The sequence below is a fragment of the Lolium rigidum genome, chromosome 7 (genome assembly GCF_022539505.1).
Source record: "Lolium rigidum isolate FL_2022 chromosome 7, APGP_CSIRO_Lrig_0.1, whole genome shotgun sequence".
Lineage (NCBI taxonomy): Eukaryota > Viridiplantae > Streptophyta > Magnoliopsida > Poales > Poaceae > Lolium > Lolium rigidum.
Window position 1 is genome coordinate 5,977,496 of NC_061514.1, and position 19,994 is coordinate 5,997,489.

Sequence of the window (19,994 nt, forward strand, 5' to 3'; positions counted from 1 at the left end):
CGTGTGGCGGACAGAAGCGCGCCGGCCCGTGAACCTACAAACCGCTCGTGCTATTCGTCGCTGCCACCGGCGTTTGCGTGCTGAGCGGAGGGACGTGATCTGGAAGAACCGCGGTGCCTCCGCGTCCTCGCCGTCGTTGGCCTCCTCGCTCGGGTGCCTGAACGCTCAGTATCGCCGCCGCCTGTCCTCTCCATCGGGGACACCACCTCCACCGAGTCCCGCGCCACACGCCTTTTCATCGGTCGCGACCGGCGGTGCCGTTCTCGCTGCGTCAGCGGTGCGCGGCGCCTCCGGTGTCGACTGTCGATTCGGGGATGGAAGCCGCGGCCGCCACTTGCCCTTGCCTGGCTGTCGATGCTGCTTCGGTCGCTCTACCCTTCTCCTGCTACCGGTTTCTCTCTTGCGCATGCCGGCATGCCGCCGGCGCGGAGAGAGACGAGCGCGACAAGGTCCGGCAGCCTTCTGGCGTCTCGAGAGAGAGAGAGAGAGTTTAATCCTGCAAGCATCTTTTCTTTCTTTGACCAGTAAAATGGATCATTGCTGATAATATTCAGAGCCATCTGGAAGCCCTCTCCCATTATCCTGCATCAGGAATAAATATTCAGAGCAAGACCCGATGGCCTCAGATTTTCTAGCTTACTCATCACCACTCGATGAAGAAAACCAGGTCAACAAAGAACTTTGTCAGCTTATTCAGTTTCCACAACGTCCAAGTATTGGCAGAGTTCATTTCTGATACTTCTCTCCAGCTCCCTAGGCCGCCAGGAGTGGCCACTGTTCTAGGGTAAGAATCCAGCTCCGACTTTGAGTTGCATGCTTGCATCCGAGCTAAGGTTTTTCTTCTCCAGGAAAAAGGCAGAGTTTACAGTCCTCACTTCCATTTTGATTGACTTTACACCAGCTGCAGCAAAGTTTGCAACAGGGCTTCAAGCTGAAGCAGGTATGGCCATCGTGTACTCTATTTTCAGGAGCCGATGTTAGTTGAGAATTTGAGACGGATCCGATCTTAGTTTTGCAATTGCCAGAAATGAATTAATGGTGCTTAACGCTAACATGTGCTTTATGATAGTGGATTTATGGTGTTTTAAAAAATGTTTACCCACCACATGGAAAATGAAATAAAGACATGGCTTTTTATCCGGTCTGACTTTTTTGTAGCCAAACACATTAACACCATTAAATCGTCATAACTGAACATAAACAGATCACAACCAGTAGGTCTTCCAAACGGTACACTAACACAAATAAATCACTACCAAAGGACTCGATCTCTTATCATAATTCACCTATATGTATTCGACCGATAAATCTTTGCAGGTGTACATATTGATAATTTTGAACATAATATATGCCTGTTTACTTTCAGAAGTATATCCATATATCTACCTTCTTCATTTTTTTTTCATCAACCAGATATTAGCTAGGAATAATACCGACGAACTTGGACCTGAAAGAGAGTAATGTTGTGCAATTCTGCAAATAGTAAGGCCTAGTTTGAAACGCAGGAACTTAAAATGCAGACACAGAAAAACTACATAAATTATATGGCATGTATCCTGGATTGCTATCAGTACTGAAACCATGAAAAAAATACTAAAAGTGTCACGCGGGAAAAAGAGTAATTAGAGATACAAAGAGAAGATACACGATGTTTGTACCTTATATTTGGTTTTGTTTAAAGTTACTACTACCTCCATCCCAAAACTTAAGGGTTACATTATTTTTATAAAGTCAAACTATGTCAAGTTTGACTAAGTTTTTACCAAAAATCATTAACATGCAAAATACAAAATTAATATCATTAAATAGATAATGAAATATATTTTCGTATGATACCTACAAAATATTATATTTGTTGATAGATTGTCCTAAAAGTTTGGTCAAACTTACTTCATTTGACTTTAAAAAAATATATAAGCCTTAAGCTTTGGGATGGAATAATTGATCACGAGCACGGATACTCCCCATATCACAGTGCATAGAGATATGTGCTAAACCTTTTTATTTTACTCTATACTTTGGTCTGTGTTTCCTTTTGTGGTGGGAAAATCTCATTGAATGTGAATGAACTGGCACAAGTAGACGAACTAACACGTATACTCACTCCGTCCACAAACAAATATACGTTTAGAATGGCCCTCCAGCCACCTTTATCCGTTTGGATTGGGGATAGCCCCCGCCTTCCGACGCATTTGGTCCTCTCTTGGCCATTTTTACTTATTTCCCATCCCTTTTTAGTCAAATGGCTCATATGTATAGGAAACAATAATGGTGTAACCAAATTATTTAAGTAAACAACATAGTTCATAGACAATGCAATGCAGCAAATTAAAGAACATATTTTATAATTAAACAAATGAAATTTGATGGGATGACTACTCTTTGTGACCGGCCAACGCCACTGATGTTCAATCAAATCCATATGGAGATGGTCAGGAACGTGGTGATCACGAAACTCAGTGTTCATATGGAGGAACTCCTCGAACGTTGATGTTCGTGGTTGCGGCTCAACCTACTCTTCCTGAAATTGCCATCCTTGGTCATGGAGGCGTTCTTCATCACACTCTTGCTCGACGATCATGTTGTGCATGATCACACAAGTGATCATCACCTTCCATATGGTCTTAAGGCTCCATGTTCTAGCAGGGTGACGAACAATAGCCTACCGAGATTAAAACACACCAAATGACCGGATTGGTTGGGTGGAAGTAGTCCTTAAAGAGCCTATAGTGGCTAGCATCGCGATTGCGCTTAATGTTTTCCTTGCGTGACCTTGTCGAGCCCCTGTGCCTCTGCCTCTCGGTGTGCTCATGGATGATGGAGGTTGCGTCCATCATGAGGTCGGAAAGAGGTGTCCGAGTCATCATCGTCCGATGAGCTGTCGACCATGTTCTTGTAGAAGAACTCAATTGACCTGGTGAGGTCCATCGGTGTGCATCATGGGATGGATCAATGGCCAATATCATACGCGCAAATGGCCGAGAATTGGTCCTGATTTTCTACCTCAAACTCAGCCTCGCAAATGGCTGAACAATCTTGGGTGTCGATTTCAGTCAACGGAGGTGAGCTGACGGGAGCCACGCAAGTGCCGGTGATTGCGCTCGAGGACGCCAGCATGATTCGTCGCCTCCGGCGAGCAATGGCCCCAACAGATGATACCGGCAATGGCGAGGGGCAGGCAAGGCGGGGCAGGCCTGCACTGCAGAGGAAGGGGCGAGTTGGTGCATGCTAGCTTGTGTTCGACTGTCGTGTGAGCTCTTGGAGTTGAAGAGCGGAACACGCGTGGACGCGCTTGCTGTCCATGGCGATGCATTGACAACCCAAATTTGTGCCGCGAATGGGTCGCCATAGACATATCGGTTCATTTGTGTCGGGTCGCTAGGCTGGTATTTTGCCCTTACTTTGTCCGCGCAACATAGGTCTGTTTGTGTCGGACCGGTGGAGATGCTCTAACTCCTTGACTTCCTCATCCGCAGCACACGTTGTCGGCCGTGGGCACCCTCATCCTCTTGGATTTACCGAAAGGAACAAGAGAAACAATTGAATACGATGGAGTACGAGCATCTCCAGTCGCGTCCCCCAAAGAGATTTGGGACGCGCCGGACAAAAAAGCGTTCCCAGCCGCGTCCCCCAAACCGATTTTTCTCCGCCGCGCCTCGATACGGTGCCCGGCGCCCCGAGGCCGTCCCCTCCCCACAGGGGACGCACCGAAAAGAGAGGCGGGCTCCCACATGTCGAGGACTATTTCCATTAACCGTTGTTTCGTGCCTTTTTTCTCGTCGCTCCTTCCCTACCCGCGCCTCCCACCCCTCCACCGCCGCTGGATTTGCCAGCTGCTTCGACTATTGATCTCTTCTGAGAGTCGGCACCGTCGTCGTGGCTGGCACTCTCGCCGGTCGTCCCGCTGCCGCCTCGCATGCACGTCCCAGAACGCGGCGCCAAATCCGCCCCACCTCCACGCACACAAGGTGCTCGACGACTTGCCAGGTACGCGCGATTGGGCGCTGTTCGTTGCGTCGTCTGCCGCGGCCCAATTTTAACCATTGATTTTGCTTCAGACATGGATAGCAACGATGAGATGATTGCCCTACTGCTGGAGGACGAGCAAGCCTTCGACGAAGACCTCCGGGAGCATTTGCTGATCATCGTGGCCCTCCAGGACGTGCTTAACGCCGAGGCGGAGAAGAGGAAGAGGCCGCGCCGCGGAGGATCAAGGCCGGGGAGAAAGAAGTCGAAGCCCCGAAAGAAGATGGAGGGGCATACCATGCTGCACAACGACTACTTCGCAGATGACGCAACACATGCCGACAATTTTCGTCGCCGGTATAGGATGAGCAAGGGTCTGTTCATGAATATCCTCCACGGCGTTCGAGAGTACGACCCCTACTTCAAGCTCAAGCACGACGCTGTAGGGGATGTCGGGTTCTCGTCGATTCAGAAGTGCACCGCCACCATGAGGATGCTTGCATACGGAGCACCTGCCGATACATAGGATGACTACCTTCGCATGAGTGAGTCTACTTTCATTGAGTGCATGTACAAGTTTTGCCGAGCTGTGGTGGGAAAGTTTGGCAAATACTACTTGAGAGGGCCAACTGAGGAAGAGACTGTAAGGATCATGGCACAAAATGCTGCCAGAGGATTTCCTGGAATGCTTGGAAGCATCGATTGCATGCACTGGGCATGGAAGAACTGCCCGTTTGCTTAGCAAGGTATATACAGAGGGCGTCATGGATATTGCAGTGTGGTGCTTGAAGCTGTGGCAGATTATGACCTCTGGATTTGGCATTCTTTCTTTGGCATGGCCGGATCACATAATGATATCAACGTGTTGCAGCAGTCTCCGGTGTTCAGCAGACTAGTGGAAGGGCATGCTCCACCATGCAACTATGAGATCAATGGCCACCAATATGCCAAAGGCTATTATCTAGCCGATGGTATATATCCAAAATGGGCCACTTTTGTCAAAACAATCTCGAATTCATCAGGTCAGAAGAATTCCCACTTTGGTACACGATAGGAGGCTTGCAGGAAGGACGTCGAGCGGGCATTTGGTGTGCTTCAAGCTCAATTTGCAATTATTCGGTACCCTGCTCTAAGCTGGTCTCACGACCAAATGTGGGAGGTGATGCAGGCTTATGTGATCATGCACAACATGATCATCAAGGATGACCGCAAGAATCAGGTCAGGTCACATGTTGGTCCGTATAAGTGGCCCTCTTGCGGAGGTTGATCATGAGTTGCATGAATATTTTGCTGATTTCCTAGCCATGCACGCAGAGATCCGTGATAACAATGTTCACGATCAACTTAAAGCTGATCTCGTTGAGCATTTGTGGACAATCGAAGGAAATGCCGCGGCATATTGATGTAGCCCTATTTATTTGTTGTTTTACTGTTCGTTGTATTTTAATTTGAAAACAATCTCCGTAAACATATTTATTTGTATGCCATATTTAATAAATGGTTGTGTTTTCAAAACCCCTTTTTTAATGTTTGGGGACTGGGTTTGGGGAACGCGACTGGGGAGCCACGTCCCGCAAACGCGGCACGAACAAAACACGTTCCTCAAACGCTCGATTCGGCGCGCTTTGGAGGACGGTTTGGAGGACGCGACGGGAGATGCTCTAAAGAACAAAGGCTGATGGGTAGGCAGTCTCTGTTGAAATCGGCGTGCATGCACCTTCCCCTGAGTATACAGACTCATGTCTAATGAAATAGGCAAAATAATGCACATTTCTATGTAATTAGGGAACACGCTACGCAAAATAAAACTTTTCTTATGCGAGCCTCGAGGGCTTGAGGGTGTAAGGTGTATGGAGGCATGAGATTCTTTCGTCTCTAGGTGGAACCACTTGGAGACGGTAGCTCCAGCTATATTCTAATAGAATTTGTAATTCATGTTGACGCCGTGTTAGCCCTCGGAGTATGTTGCTTTTATTTATTTTTGTACAACAACTAAATACTTCGCAATAAAACAGCCATGTGAGAGATAAATATTGTAACATAACATTTTCCCCCAATGTATGAAATGCTTTCGGTTGACCCTAGGAAAAGTAATGTTGTTTTGGATTTAGGATCTTTACCATATACTCTGAATTAAATAAGACACATTCAATGGTGAATGGAATAAACATGTTTCTTTTGCAATGATTATTCGGTATTAGAATTGGCTCGAAGCAAAATGTCGCCTGCTTTGGCGAAGTTCAGTATTGTCAAAATAATGCCACTTACTAGGAGTTTGAACTAAAACTGCGACATTTTTTATGGATCACAGGGAGTAGTAAAAATAAATCAATCGTTAGTATTTGTGCCTGCGCTCAGCGTAGCTATGCTTTGTTGAAGCTAGTAAAACCTTGTTTGAATGTCTAGTATAGCTAGCATTGCTGTTTTGCATACTCGTGCTACGTGCATTATGTTGACCAAGTTGCTTTGTGCATAAATTTGAACAGGGGCGCTCGTGAACAAAATATGGCAGGCGTCGGTGCCATGTTGGCAAACTTGCTCATCAAATGGGATCTGGACACCTACATTTTGCTTCGCATCCGCGTCGTGATGGGATTTCTCCTCATTCTGCACTACGTGGCACTTGGTTTTTTGGTAGTACCGAAAAACACCTCAAGAGTTTCCTGGGCGAGGGTACTTGATGCCATGTGTGACATGCTACTGGTTTATGTTATGGGGGCCATGCAAGCCGCACCTTTCAAGAATGAGATGTTTCCAATCTGGGCAGTTTTGCTGGTCAGTTCCCGTTCTTGCACCAACTTCATGTCTAAGTACGATGCATACTTTGAGCTGAGAAACATGTTGAAGCTTTGGGCAGCGGCATTGTTGAATGTAAGACATGGCTCCAAGTCGTCGCGCGCTTCTTTCTGGTTCTTTTGGGGTATGTTGGTCATCAAAATCTTTTACAGGATTAGAGCACGCAAGCTAACATCTAATTCCTTCTGGCACGGTCGTAGTTCAGAACTTGTCCTGGTGTACATGGGTTCCGTTGACCATAATTTGAGCAACTTCAACCTAGATACTCTGGAAGGATGCAAATACTTGGTCTATGGAGAATCAAAGAAAAACATCACAAAGGGGCTTAGTCCAAGTATTAGCGACCTGAAGTCGGTAATTGGCTTGGATAACATTTGGCTACATGATGGCAGCGTACTGCTACACATCATCAACGAGCGGAAGAACACCGTCAAAGATCTGACCCTGGCCTTTGCCCTGTCCCGGCTGCTCCGGTGTCGGATGGATGGAGGAAGACTACATGAGGACACAATTTCCATGACCAGAGAGTTAATCTGCTCGCGGATCATCCGTGCCGATGATAATGTCGACAGGGTACTAGCCGGTATCCTGCTGATGGATCTTTCGTTCCTCGGTCAGCACATCCATACTGGTTATCCTATGGTCTTCTGCCAAGGGCTTCGCTCGCTCTACTTCTATGCCCTACAGTGTGTAGTCCAGTTGACCTGCTTAGTGTGGCTTCTGGTGGATATCTTTCCACACTATAACACTGACGTGCTTATCACGGTGCCAACCGTAGCTGTGATATTAGGAATGAAAATGTTTGAAGCATTCAGTTGCATATCATCAAACTGGACACTACTACTGCTCGTGTGCAACTATGTGAGTTGCGGCAACAACAAACGTAAGGAGCATGTCTTTGAGAGAATGATATCAAGTATCCTTGGCTTTAAAGAGGATCTGCCAGTGTCGTTTTCAAGCCGGTATGACTTCCTGCAATCATCAAACTACAGTGAGGGGAAGTTGAGAGTAGATCCACTTAATAAACACCTTTTGGCAGGACGGTCAATCCAAAGGACGCGTTGCAACACTGTGATAGCCGCAGTCATTCGGGCACTAGCCCGCTACATGGACGAAGAGGGCAGTCGCCTGCCAAGGCACTGCCTTCCCTCACCACGTGTTAGTGATAGAGCGCAATGTTATTGGTCGGCATGCCTTCAGCTACCAAGTTGCGCCCATCTTATTCTGGTCTGGCACATTGCAACAAGCCTCTGTCAGGTGAAGCTCGAGCAAGACCAAGGCTATACCAATAATAGAGGATTATTTAGATTTTTTGTTCGAAATACAAGGCCTGATCTTGCCGGAAACTTCAGCAAGGCAAACACAGTGGCCAATTGCTTGTCTCGGTACTGTCTTGACCTACTGATATCAAAGCCCAACCTGATGCCGGAGAACATTTTTGCATCCAAGAAGCTACTCTTGGACACAATTCAGCATGCTAATGACCTTCTGAGAAGCTGCAACTCACCACAGAGCAAGTACGATAAGCTCGTTGCATTATCACAGGCTGTTCCTGCAGGTAGCCGGCAGGATATCGAGCTGAGTGGAAACATATTGATACAAGGCGCCATGATGGGCAAGAAACTGATTGACAGTGAGGACGAAGAAAGTCGCTGGGAGATCCTAGCCGAGGTATGGGCTGACATACTCATACAAATTGCCCCAAGTTCTAAGGCAGAAGCGCACGGGACGGCTCTCCAGTTTGGAGCCCAGCTCGTGACCCTAGTCTGGGCTCTGCTCTGTCACTGCGGCATTGAGAAGAGTGAATTGTGGCCAGAGGAACGCTAGCTCCAACAAAGTCTAAACAACAGAGGCATCCCTACTTTGTCTGGCACATGTTCATTCTCCATGCTCTGCGTAGTCCCTCCCTTTATCCTATCAGTATGTTCCAATAAAATGAAAAGACGTGAAGACTAACTCTTTGGCAATGTCATATAGGATTTTGGGATTCACTTAGATTAGTTTCTCCTGGATTCTGTGTATTTGTTTCAACTCAGGGGTTATGTAACTCTTAAAATATGTAATTACATGCTATATTTGTTTTTAGATGATCATTTGCCACTTTGCCTCTGCTATTTACCCCGTTTCCATCATAGTTCAGTAAATATCTTGACTCTCCTTCTGTTCTTCTGCTGATCATTTGCAGCTCTTGGTTATTCTTCTCACTCATTTTTTATAATTTATCTCCCCGAGGATAATGGCTTTTTACCTCAGTTTTGGCTTAGCCGAGGTCGCACAATCCAAAATATTCTGATGACAGTTTTTGCCAGGTTATTTCCTGTGCATTTCAAAGTGGTGTTCTCCATTATGTTCAGAATGATAGACGTTTTGTATCTATGCAATTATTATTCTGCTGTGTATTCTCCACGATGAATTATTAATCTGCTATGTATTCTCCATTATAGTTCTCGAGAAGCAAAGCAATTATTCAGTGATAACACTGAATATGTCGGGTGGTGTTAAATTGCTCTTGTTCCTATGAATAATGAGTATGAAGAATGCTTCATTGTTTATGTTCTTAATGAAGAGTGCTTGACCATGCAACCAGATTTGGCAAAGTGATATTGTACCTAGTTCTGTAATGTAGTTATGTCTACACTGCATCGTAGCACTGTCCTTTTTTATTTAAAACTTCTTAGTGAATCCTTTTTCCTCAGGTCTCCTGACTGTTAAAAGTTGTATTTCAACCAAGTCCAGATGCAAAACTTGCATGCTTCATGTTGACAGCTAGGCATGACATAAGTCGCTGAGATCGGCTTTACCGCAGATCACTGTTAAGACTTCTATTTCTGGCTAGTCAAAAGGCAAACTTCTGTGCCTTACAGCAAAAATGCCTCTACAAGTACCAGTTTGACTGTAGAGAGAGATGAGCTCTCGGTGTGACAAGATCTCAAAAACAGTTCTATGTGAAAAAAGCTGTGGAAACTCAATATGCTGACGAAAATCAAAATCTTAGGTTAAAGGGATTTGCATGGGCTTATTCCATGTCTTGGAATATGGAGAAAAGGCACATCGTAACAACTAGCGGTTGACCAGTTTACCGGGTTGGCTGCGAAGATATCATGCACATGTTGTTTACATGCCTTCAAGCTAAGCAAATCTAGGAGTTCAATCTTTAACCGAAGAAGCCACAAATTTGGATAAAGCGGATCATATTATTTGTACGAAGGGAGCATGTATTGGTCTACCAGTATTGACAGGATCATGGTACATTTAGAGGGAACCGGCCAACATGTCCATGGGGAAACTATCCAAACTCCACATCGATGAGCTCAGTCAATTGGCACTCTTGCTGCTAACTAGTGGAGGGCTCGGAAACATCCAGCACAAAGGAAGGAGTCTTGGACTTGCCCGAGGGAGCCTTGAAACTCCATGTCGACATCGTTTATAGCGAGGACGAAGGACGTCGAAGTGCTGGCATTGTGGACTTGTGGTAAGAGACTTATAGGGTACATTCATCGTAGGACAAAGTAAGCCTCTTCCTTTTGTTGTTGACGCGATGATGGCCAAAAGCAAACCCTCTGCGGGAGGGATTGTGTTTAGCACAGCACATGGGTTGCAATCGGTTCATCATTCAATCAGATAATTCACTATGAGAGGAGGGGGCTATCTTCCACGATTGCTCCTGAGGTTTCACAAATGTTACTTATGAGCACTGCCACTGCTTAAGGGAAGCCAACTCAAGGCACATGAACTTTCTAGAAATTGTTTCCAATCTTCTAATTCAGGGAAGCCAACATTTGAGACGATGTTTCCGCACACTGCTGGGCTAGCATGGCGAGGCCGGCGGCCATCCGGGGGACCGGGGCTGGGCGAGCGTGACACTCCCTGTGCTGCTGGGTGATGCCATATGCCATGGGTTTTGCCGTGGCCAGGATGAAGTAGCTGTGCAGGACGATGGCCTTGGTTGGAGGAAGAAGGCGTTTTCACTTTGATGTCCTTGACGACTTGACGTTCGGGTCTTCCGTCCATTCAATGGTTGTTATTATAGCCAATAGGAAAATATAAACGGAGCGAGAGAGATTTAAGGCGGACGGGAGTTTAATAAAGGGTCAACTTGGAAAGATTTATCGATGGAAAACATTCCTTAATCAACGAGGCCAACTTTTTACGGCGTAAGCATAGAAACTTTGAAATCGCTTTCTCTAAGACTAATAGGGAGTAAAAAAATTATTAAGATGAACACTAACCATATTTTTAGGCAATTAAAATCTCTAAATCAGTGCAGAACATAAGTTATATGCATTGTAGTAAAACGTAAGATGCACTGAAAATATAAGAAGACAGAAACAGCCAAAAAAACATTTCGGCCATAAAGACACTCCCTTTGTGCCTAAATGTAGTTCGTATTAGATTTTTTCAAAGTTAAACCGTGTAAACTTTGATTAAGTTTATACGAAAAAATATCAACATCTAGAATACCAAATCAATAAAACGAGAAACATATTACCTATATTTTAATATGGTATATATTTGGTATTGCAGATATAGATCATTTTCTTAATAAACTCGATCAAAGTTAGTGTATTTAGATTTTCACGGAAACCAATGCGCACTATATTACGGCGAGAAGGGAGTATATTGAGGCCCATTAACTTTCAAGCCCAATAGGTGGCCAGTTCTGCTTCCATGCGTTCTCATCCGTTCGATAGTGATCAACGGCACCCCAGGAGCCACCCCGCATTGAGTAAAACCAGGGTGTACGCAAACCTAGCCTCAATTCTCCCCCTCTCCCCTGATCTTTTCGCCTCCAACAAGAGAGAGGCGGCTCCGGCCAATTTCCATACGATGCGCCGACCCCGTTCACCGGAGAAGTGAGCCGTCGAACGGCTCTGTCTCGTGTGGACGTGGGGATCTGCCCGCAATAAGGAGCACCAATGAAGTGAGAGGGCGGCGGGCGGCGATGGTTCGTGCGGCAATGTTAAAAGGCGATGGTGGCGCCCGTGACATGGAGATCGGGCACGCCGCCATCCATTACGCGACTCGTCATCTTCATCATCTACGGCATGGTTTGCATCCCACCATAAGGGGGCGGCGGCGATGAACATGACATGTCGAGCATTTCGGCCATCGTCGTCCATAAGGTGCCGGCAGTTGCAAGGTGAAATCCCTTCCCCGTGGTCAAAGGATTCCAAAAATTGGGCATTTTGTGTTTCCTTATTTGTTGATTTTCCTTTTAGGGCACACTTTTTGGAAAATTTATTCTCATTTCTTAATATTTGATTCTCCTCCTTCTAATTGCTAGTAAAAAGCGGAACACTACTAATACATGAACAATTAATTAACCAAAACATAGACGTGCGGTGCGCAAGAGAACATTATCATAGGCTCTCTTAAACATGCTCATATTGATCCCTAGCCAATAGAAGTAAAGCTCGATCGTAAGCATATTCACTAAATTAGGATGAGGCTAAACAATACTCCTAAGCAAAACGTTAGGACTATAGATGATCTATTTAGCTCATCCTTAGGAGAAATATTAACATGCGTTGATCATACCTAGAGCACCTAATGAATGATTAGAAAGAGATATCAGGAGATGCACTTGCAGCAAGATGAAGAATTGTTGTGCCAGCTTGATGCAGGTATGGTGTAGCCCTTGGCGATTGGTGTAAGGGCATCTCCAGCGGGTTGCGTTCACGTGGACCAAAAATGTGTCTGTGCATTGCTCCAGCGGGATGATACATAGTCCCTAGGCCATCCGTGGCGAAGCAAACACGGCTCAAATATAAAGCAGGTTTGTGTCTCTGCGGACGCGCAAAGTGACCGCGTTGGCTGTGGGGACCGCTAGGCAGTGACTAGTTAAGCAAAAAATTCATTCATTATTATTGATTGGCCAAAAGGATCATCTTTACAGGGATGGTTAGTCGAGTTAACTAAAACTACAACGGCTTTACCTACTCGCCGTCGCGCGGCCTACCACGGCCGGGTTACTCGCAGTCGTGCAGCCTACTAATGGTCGCCGGAGGGGCCGACGCCATCGTTGAAGCGCGAGCGCTTGACACACTCCTTGCGCCGCGCACGCCGGCGATCGTCCTGCCGCCTGCATCGTTCGAGGGCCTCGTCCAGAGAGGAGTCCCACATAACTCTCTTCGCCGCCGCAGCCTCGTGCGCCGGGTCCACCACGTCCTCGGCCTCCGCTGCCTCCACCACCATCGCCATGTGGGCATTCTAGCGGGCCCTGTCCCTAGCCACCGCCACCGCATCGTCCCTAGCAGCGATGGCGTCCGCCAGCTCCCGGTTCTCCTGCTTGACCCGCGCGGGATCCGGTCCCCTCCGCGTGACCGAATCCAGGTCGGAGCACATGTACGCCCGAGCCATGGCGACCGCATAGCTATGAGCTTCCTCCTCCGATGCCCAAGCCTGGCGGCGCTGGGCGACGCCAGGTAGGGTCTTGAACGACGCGAGCAGAACGGTTTGGTCGCCGGTGCACTCAAAGCGGCTCAGTATGTCGTCGTCGTTGGCGGCGATGTCGTGGATGACGGCATCCGCGGGTGGGGCCACCGGCAACGGAGCAGCCGCCGCCATCTCTGCCCGCGCCTCCGTGAGCTCCGTCCTGGCCTCGGCGCGCTCGGCCCAGAGTTCCGCCCTGGCGTCGGTGATTTCCGCCCTGCCCACCAACAGGCGCTGACGCTCTAGCGCGAGCTCAACCGCCTCCGCCTCCGCCGTCTCCCGGTCCAGCTGATCGGCCTGAAAGGCATCGGCGGCTAGCTGCTCCCCCTCCACCGGGTGGATTAGGCGGCACATCTGAACATCTTGATCCCAGCTAAGGTTGTGCTCGGCTATGGATAGATGCTAGGGTTTAGGTTGTGCCCGTCTCCCACACCAGTGTCCACCATATATATCCACGGCGGGCGGGAAACAGCGTTGGCGCGCAAGTCGTTTTCCGCGCCCGCGAAACGCCCCAATCTGTTGGTCATGCGCGAGAACAACCATCATCACGCGGGAACCGGTAATCGCCGACGGTAGGCGTCGACGTGACGTTAACCGCCATTAACGACCTTGACAGTGTTTGTCGTAAAAAGATGCGTCCGCACCGCTAGAGACACCCCGATGCAAACGGACGTCTGAGCCCGTATGGCATCCGCGGACCAACGCAAACAGATGCGTGAGGACATTTTTGGTGTTCGAAATGCGTCGGCCTGAAGATACCCTAGAGATGCTAGAGATGGTGTGGTACGAACTGCTTGTCGAGGTAGCTGTCCTACGCCGGTGGCACTCCCTTGGAGTGGCCGGCGGTGCTAGTGAGAGCTTCTATTCCTCAAGCGTACCGGCAGAATCCGTAGTTTTAGATTTTTCTTCTTATGTGAGGTCGTTAGCTCAATAATGAGAGGACTCCTCCTTTCATATACGTGTGACGTTAGGGAATAGTGACCTAAACGAAAACATTGGTTTACACCTCCCACTCTGGAGGCCTGGTGCTTGCATAAACTTGTTCAGTCCACGGCCAACAAACTCTGTCACCAAATGGCGGCAATGCCAAAATGTTGCAAGTATTGGCCTTGAGATTTTGAACGACAACTAAACATGGCTGTCAACCAAATTCAGGTCAACATCTTCTATGTGAGATCCATTTATGACAGTTAGCACACACCTGATTGTCAAGCAATCGGCGACCAGGCACAGCGAGTTCCTCAGCCAGGACTTAGTGACGAAATTGTGTTAGCCTCGGTTGTCGCTTGGTGCTTTGAAAATATCTGTTGCACTGTGCTTTACTGGCAAAGTCGCACTTCCATGTTGTAGCAGGATGCTTAGGCTGTACTTCACCCGGATATCCATGGCTGTCCAGATAAGATGCAGGAAAACTGATGCACATGAACCAGAGGCATTTTCCTTGTAGCCGTCCGGGTAAAACCTCGCAATCCAGTGCAGCCACCAGCGCGGAAGATACTGGAGCTCACATGCTTGCCCACGCCCACACCGTCGAACAGCTGGTGACTCTGAAGTCATGGGTCGCAGTCGCGGCTTCCGTCAGGCTCACCGACGATGTCTTGGGCAGGTGGCACCATTGGGACGAGGAACCTGAGAGTTCAGCCATGTCAAAGGGAAGGCAAAGGAACAGTGCTGGAACAGATCTTTTGTTGAAGTGCTGTTGCACTGAGTTCAGGAAACTGTTATATATGCAGAAAACTGGAGGCATTGTTACCCGTCCAGTTCACACATGACACCCAATCAGTCCGTGCAGGAACCAGAACTGAAAGCTTGCAGTCATCCGAACAGCCTTGAGCATTTCATATTCCCATCCCATGCGTCTGGAATATCAATTGTCATCTTAATTATGGACGGCGACATCAAGAAAAGGGATATGAGAACTCACAAACCTGTTTCTCACTATTATCGTTAATCTATCTGCTCAGGGCAACAACAAAAAACGTTTTTCTATCTGGTAATACAAATTAGGTACTCTACTAGTATTATTCAGGGGGAACTACAAAACATCTCAAAAGGAGTACCACACGCTTCTGAAAAGGGGCAAAGAAGGTTTAGGCTGAAGCATGGATAGTAGAATGCGGCTTACAGTTTCAATGCATTACATTGAAACAAAATACAGTTTCATTGTTTTGTTGAATTGGTTGCTGATAACCTCATAGGAGCGATCAGGCGATCAGTATATATACTCAATATTCAGCACGCAAACAGATCGCAATTCTGAAATCAAGAAAATAGAAAAGAGCGAAGGATGTGAAAAGCAGTAGTTTTCATTAAACTTGCAGCACGGTGCTAATGAGCAATTCTGTCTTGTAATGTATACAAACAAAAATGCATTAGACATAAGATATAACGGTGACACACTGCTGTTGAGCCCAATAGGTGTCATCTTATTCTACTTCTCAGAAGACCTGTCATTCCAAATGCTTGACACCCTATCTAATATATCCTTCATAATAAACGGGCAGCTCGCTACAAGATGTTTGAATCCTTCGGTTTCTATGACTGGAGCAAGCATGTTGGGCGAGGCCATGAACTGGATGCAAGCTTGTCGCAGCTGGGAGCAATGGTGTTGCTCTGCTAGAGCTAGTGTGGTTGCCACAGTCTGAACATCAATTGTGTCGCTCAACTTACTTTCACAGAGCAACCTTAGCCTATCGACTCCGTAGCGATCGGCGGCAACAAGTAGGTGCTGCATAGCCTCAGCCTTGCCGTCTTTGCAGTGATCAGGCAAGGAATCAGTGTAGATGAAGTGAAGCAGCGCCTCAAATATGAGAGGCTCCATGTCATCGATGTTGATGCACTGTGTTGCCTTTTCTTTCATCGGACCAAAGAGCTCGGCCCTGAAGACCGGAGAGCGGAAAGCCAAGACACATCGATGAGCACGGAACAGTTGGCCACCCACATCAAACGTGACATCCGCGCCTTCTCCATCGTTGAGCATGTTCTCGAAATCTTTGTGCAGATTTGACTTGGGAACCGTGATCAAGCTGGTCTGGACGTCTTGTGTACGAGACTCTTTGGCAACGGTCAGCAAGCATCTGATGGTGAGGCAGTCATTGTGGAGGAAGGGCGAGCCCTGAATCTTGGATTTCTCGATAAATTTGATGAATCCCCAGTTGTCACTAGCAGGGGAGAAGGAATGCTTCATGTAGGCGTTGGTTACCTGAGAGAGCCTGCCATCCTTCTCCATCAAATTGAGGGTGAACCTGGCCCTGACGTCCTTGTCACGGCCGCAGTAGTAGAGGAAGGCGGAGGCGTTGCCGACGCAGTGGGCGGTGGAGCCGTCCGGGTAGAACCTGACAGCCCACTCGAGCCCCCCGACGGTGAAGACCCTGGAGCTGACGTACCTGCCGACGCCCATGCCGTCGAGCAGCGAGTAGCCGGTGACCCTGAAGTCGTGGACCGCGGTGACGGAGTCCGTGACGCTCATCGACGATGTCCTGGGGAGGCAGTGGCCGGGCGGCGGGAAGGCCAGGTCGCGCTGGTGATCACCCATGGAAGGGGGAAGAGACGGGGCGATCAGCTGAGGGATTTGTGGAGACCTGCATCCATGAGCGCATTGCAGGGTCGCGTGGATCGGTGCCGATGATCTCAGCGGCGCGACGATCGGCACGCCGCGGCGGAAGATCGGCGGGGGCGGACCGAGTCGGGGGAGAGGAACATCGGGGATCAGTTGGGGGAAGATCCGCCGCGCACGGGGGCGCGGGTCAGGGGTTGGAGCCCTTCCCTGGCTTCCCGGCAGGGCGCAGCGTCGGATTCCCCCCTTGCGTGAGCCGGAGCCGGAACTGAAGAGGGTGGAGATCGAGGCGGCCGCCGGAGGGGGAGGGGGAGGGGGAGGGCGAGGTGGAGACGGATGACGAGAGGAAAACCCCTGCAATTGAACGGAAATTGCCTGAGCTTTTTCTGCTCAAGCCGAAACTCCCGTAAGGCTTAAGAGAAACCCCTGCCCTGGCTGCGGGCTGCCCCGTAATGGTCTGTGGGCTAAAATGAATGGCCTAATTTTTGGGCCAAGACTGACTACAAGGAACAGTTACCTAAAATGAATTAGGGCATGTACAATGGTGATGACTCAGCTGTCTGTAAGAGGTAGTTATAGGTGATTTTGGTGATGTGGGGGAAAGAGAATTAGGAGAGAGAAGGAAGCTGTCTGTAAAGTTACAGACAGTCTGTAGGCTTCTTACAGACGGCTTACAGACACCATTTTTGCTGTTGTATGAAGGGTGTCTATAATTTATAGTGACATATAGCTATGACTAAAAATAGATAACTTACAGACAGACTATTATATACACTATCTGTATCATTATCTATAGATGACATGGAGTAGTATTACAGATAGCATCTGTCTAAACCAATGTACATGCCCTTAAGCTTAAAAAAAGTTAACTGCAATGAATGGCCACAAAAGAAGTTGCCAACGCCTGCATGAGGCATACCTTCTCTCTGGCTAGTGACAATTGGGGGTTCATCAAATTAGGTGTTTCTAACTCTTGCCAAATAAGCTCGTACCCAAGATGTCGAGACGAGTTCCGTCACGGTTCTGCTACCAAATCTACAGAAAGATTTTGAGAACATGTTGAATGATGGAGAAGGTGCACATGGCACGTTTGATGTGCGTAGCCAATTGTTCCGTTCTCACATATGTGTCTTGGCTTTTCGCCCTTCCATCTTCACTGCCAAGATCTTTGGTCCAATGGGGAAAAAAAAAACCACACACTGCATAAACATTGATGACATTGAGCCTCTGATATTCGAGGTGCTTATTCACTTCATCTACATAGATTCCTTGCCTAACAACTGCAAAGATATCAAAGCTGTGACTATGCAGCTACTTGTTGTGGCGGATCGTTACAGAGTCAACATGCTAAGGTTGCTATGTGAAAGTAAGTTGAGAGAGACAATTGATGTTCATACAATGGCAACCACACTAGCTTTAGCATAGCAACAACATTGCTCCCAACTGTGACAAACTTTTGCATCCACTTCATGGCATCACCGGACATGCTTGCTCCCGTCATACAAACTAACTTAAGGATTCAAATGTCTCATAGCGAGCTACCCGCTTATTATGAAGTATATATTAGACAGGATGTCAAGCATTTGGACTGACAAGTCTTCTGAGAAGTAGAATAAGATACGGCACGATCTAGACTAAACAGTAGTACTAAACTTTAGTCTGGTTTGGATATCTGTATTTATGTATATCTTCTAAATTAGCCTTCTAATATTTTTTTTGTTTCTATACATTACATGACAGAATGACTCATTAGCACCAAACAATAAGATTTAATGAAAACTCTAGGTTTTGGCATCATTCTCACTTTATATTTTTCCTGATTTCGGAACTGCAATCTGTATTACTTCTTGTGCACAATGTTGTGCTCTTGTTTCACTCGGTTTGGGGGAAGATGGGATTCCATGCGGTGCACTGAATCATAAACAAGTTGGTTGACTACCGCGTGTAGGGAAGACCTCCTATTTTAAGTTGCTCTTTTTTTTGCTAAATTTTTGTTGTGGGGCTAAAGAATTGAGCTGCATCTGCTATAGGCTGCTATAGGAGGACGTCGGACGCGCCCTTTGGTCTTTGTCGATTTGCTGCCCCTATCGCTATGGCCTGCATGTGAAACTTAATTACTCCATTAGGCTATTGCATGCATATGCACGATTTGAGTATAATTTATGGCAGCCCGGTGCTAGTTATTAAGAGTTAGTTAGTAACAACGTACATGTGTTGCTTGTCATGGTTTTCTCACGATTTTTTCTAGAAAATAAATAACAAGTGGTGAAAACTCAGTATTGCACTAGATGTAGCCTAGCTAGGTTGTTGCCTAGGAAGCCAGTTCTAGAAGACATGAATTAAAAAATAGGATGAAAAGTAAAATAAATGAACTCACGTGGAACAAAACACACGACTTATGTTGGAATAAAATAATTGTATAAGATGGAATAATATGTTAATTCCCAAGAAATAAAAAAAATTGTAAGTGGAACAACAAATTAAACCAGAGGAAATTGCAGTTTGCACCAGGTCCTGTTCCGGTCGTTGCAAAGACCACCAGGTCGTCGTTCTTTTTGCAACATCCACCAGTCCTTGTACTAATCTGTTGCATTCTAGTCTAAATTTTGCTTTGCCTTGCGTTGATAGTCTTATTAGGGCATCTCCAACAGCAATAATTTGGCGATGCAAAACCTACTTCGCGTGCTGCAAACTAGCCGAATTCCCCTCCACTGGAGGTGATATTTCGCAGCGCGGATGACCCGCTGAAAAAGCGCCCGCAGCGGAAGGTAATTTACAGTGCCACAAACACATTTTAATAGAAGATAGTCTAAATAAAAGATCTAAAATACCATTAAGATCTAAAATACCATTAAAAATATAATTAAAATAGATAAACTACTAGTCTACTCGTCGGCAGAGGTGGTCTCGCCAGACGTCATCTCGACCGAGCGTCATCGTCAGCCCAAGTCATGTTTGGGTTGACTATCTCACGGTCGGCGATGTCCCGACGGCGGCGCCGGTCTACCCTTCGCTGCGCCCTGAGATCGGCGAAGAAGGCCTCCGTGTTGTTGACGTCGCACTAGCGCATCGGAGGTGGTCTCAGTCCAGACGTCGCCCCAGCGAGTGACATCGTCAGCCCAAGTCATGTTTGGGTTGACTATCTCGCGGTCGGCGATGTCCCGATGGCGGCGCCAGTCTGCCCTTCACTGCACCCCGAGGTCGGCGAAGAAGGCCTCTGTGTTGTCGAAGAAGCTCGGCACCG

General features: G+C 47.4%; 2 protein-coding genes and 1 pseudogene across 2 annotated transcripts; 2 read left to right on the top strand and 1 right to left on the bottom strand.

Moving 5' to 3' along the window:
• The first annotated feature begins 323 nt into the window (after positions 1-323).
• LOC124676491 lies at positions 324-6,613 on the top strand. The gene is made up of 3 exons (XM_047212538.1): positions 324-784; positions 849-940; positions 6,453-6,613. The coding sequence occupies exons 1-3, from the start codon at positions 654-656 to the stop codon at positions 6,554-6,556; spliced, it is 327 nt and encodes a 108-aa protein (XP_047068494.1). The 5' UTR covers positions 324-653; the 3' UTR covers positions 6,557-6,613.
• Positions 6,614-15,480: 8,867 nt separating this feature from the next.
• On the bottom strand, positions 15,481-16,856 carry LOC124676166 (BTB/POZ and MATH domain-containing protein 2-like). The gene has a single exon (XM_047212241.1). It carries the CDS (start codon positions 16,727-16,729, stop codon positions 15,626-15,628), a length of 1,104 nt encoding a protein of 367 aa, XP_047068197.1. The 5' UTR covers positions 16,730-16,856; the 3' UTR covers positions 15,481-15,625.
• A 772-nt stretch (positions 16,857-17,628) lies between these two features.
• On the top strand, positions 17,629-18,361 carry LOC124670831 (annotated as a pseudogene).
• Positions 18,362-19,994: the final 1,633 nt, after the last annotated feature.

Excerpts from the sequence above, each read along its gene's own strand:
- LOC124676491 (XM_047212538.1), top strand. The coding sequence starts at position 654 with ATGAAGAAAACCAGGTCAACAAAGAACTTTGTCAGCTTATTCAGTTTC. Across the intron at positions 785-848 it reads GGAGTGGCCACTGTTCTAGG|GAAAAAGGCAGAGTTTACAG; the intron begins GTAAGAATCCAG and ends TTTCTTCTCCAG. Across the intron at positions 941-6,452 it reads AGGGCTTCAAGCTGAAGCAG|GGGCGCTCGTGAACAAAATA; the intron begins GTATGGCCATCG and ends AAATTTGAACAG.
- LOC124676166 (XM_047212241.1), bottom strand. The coding sequence starts at position 16,729 with ATGGGTGATCACCAGCGCGACCTGGCCTTCCCGCCGCCCGGCCACTGC.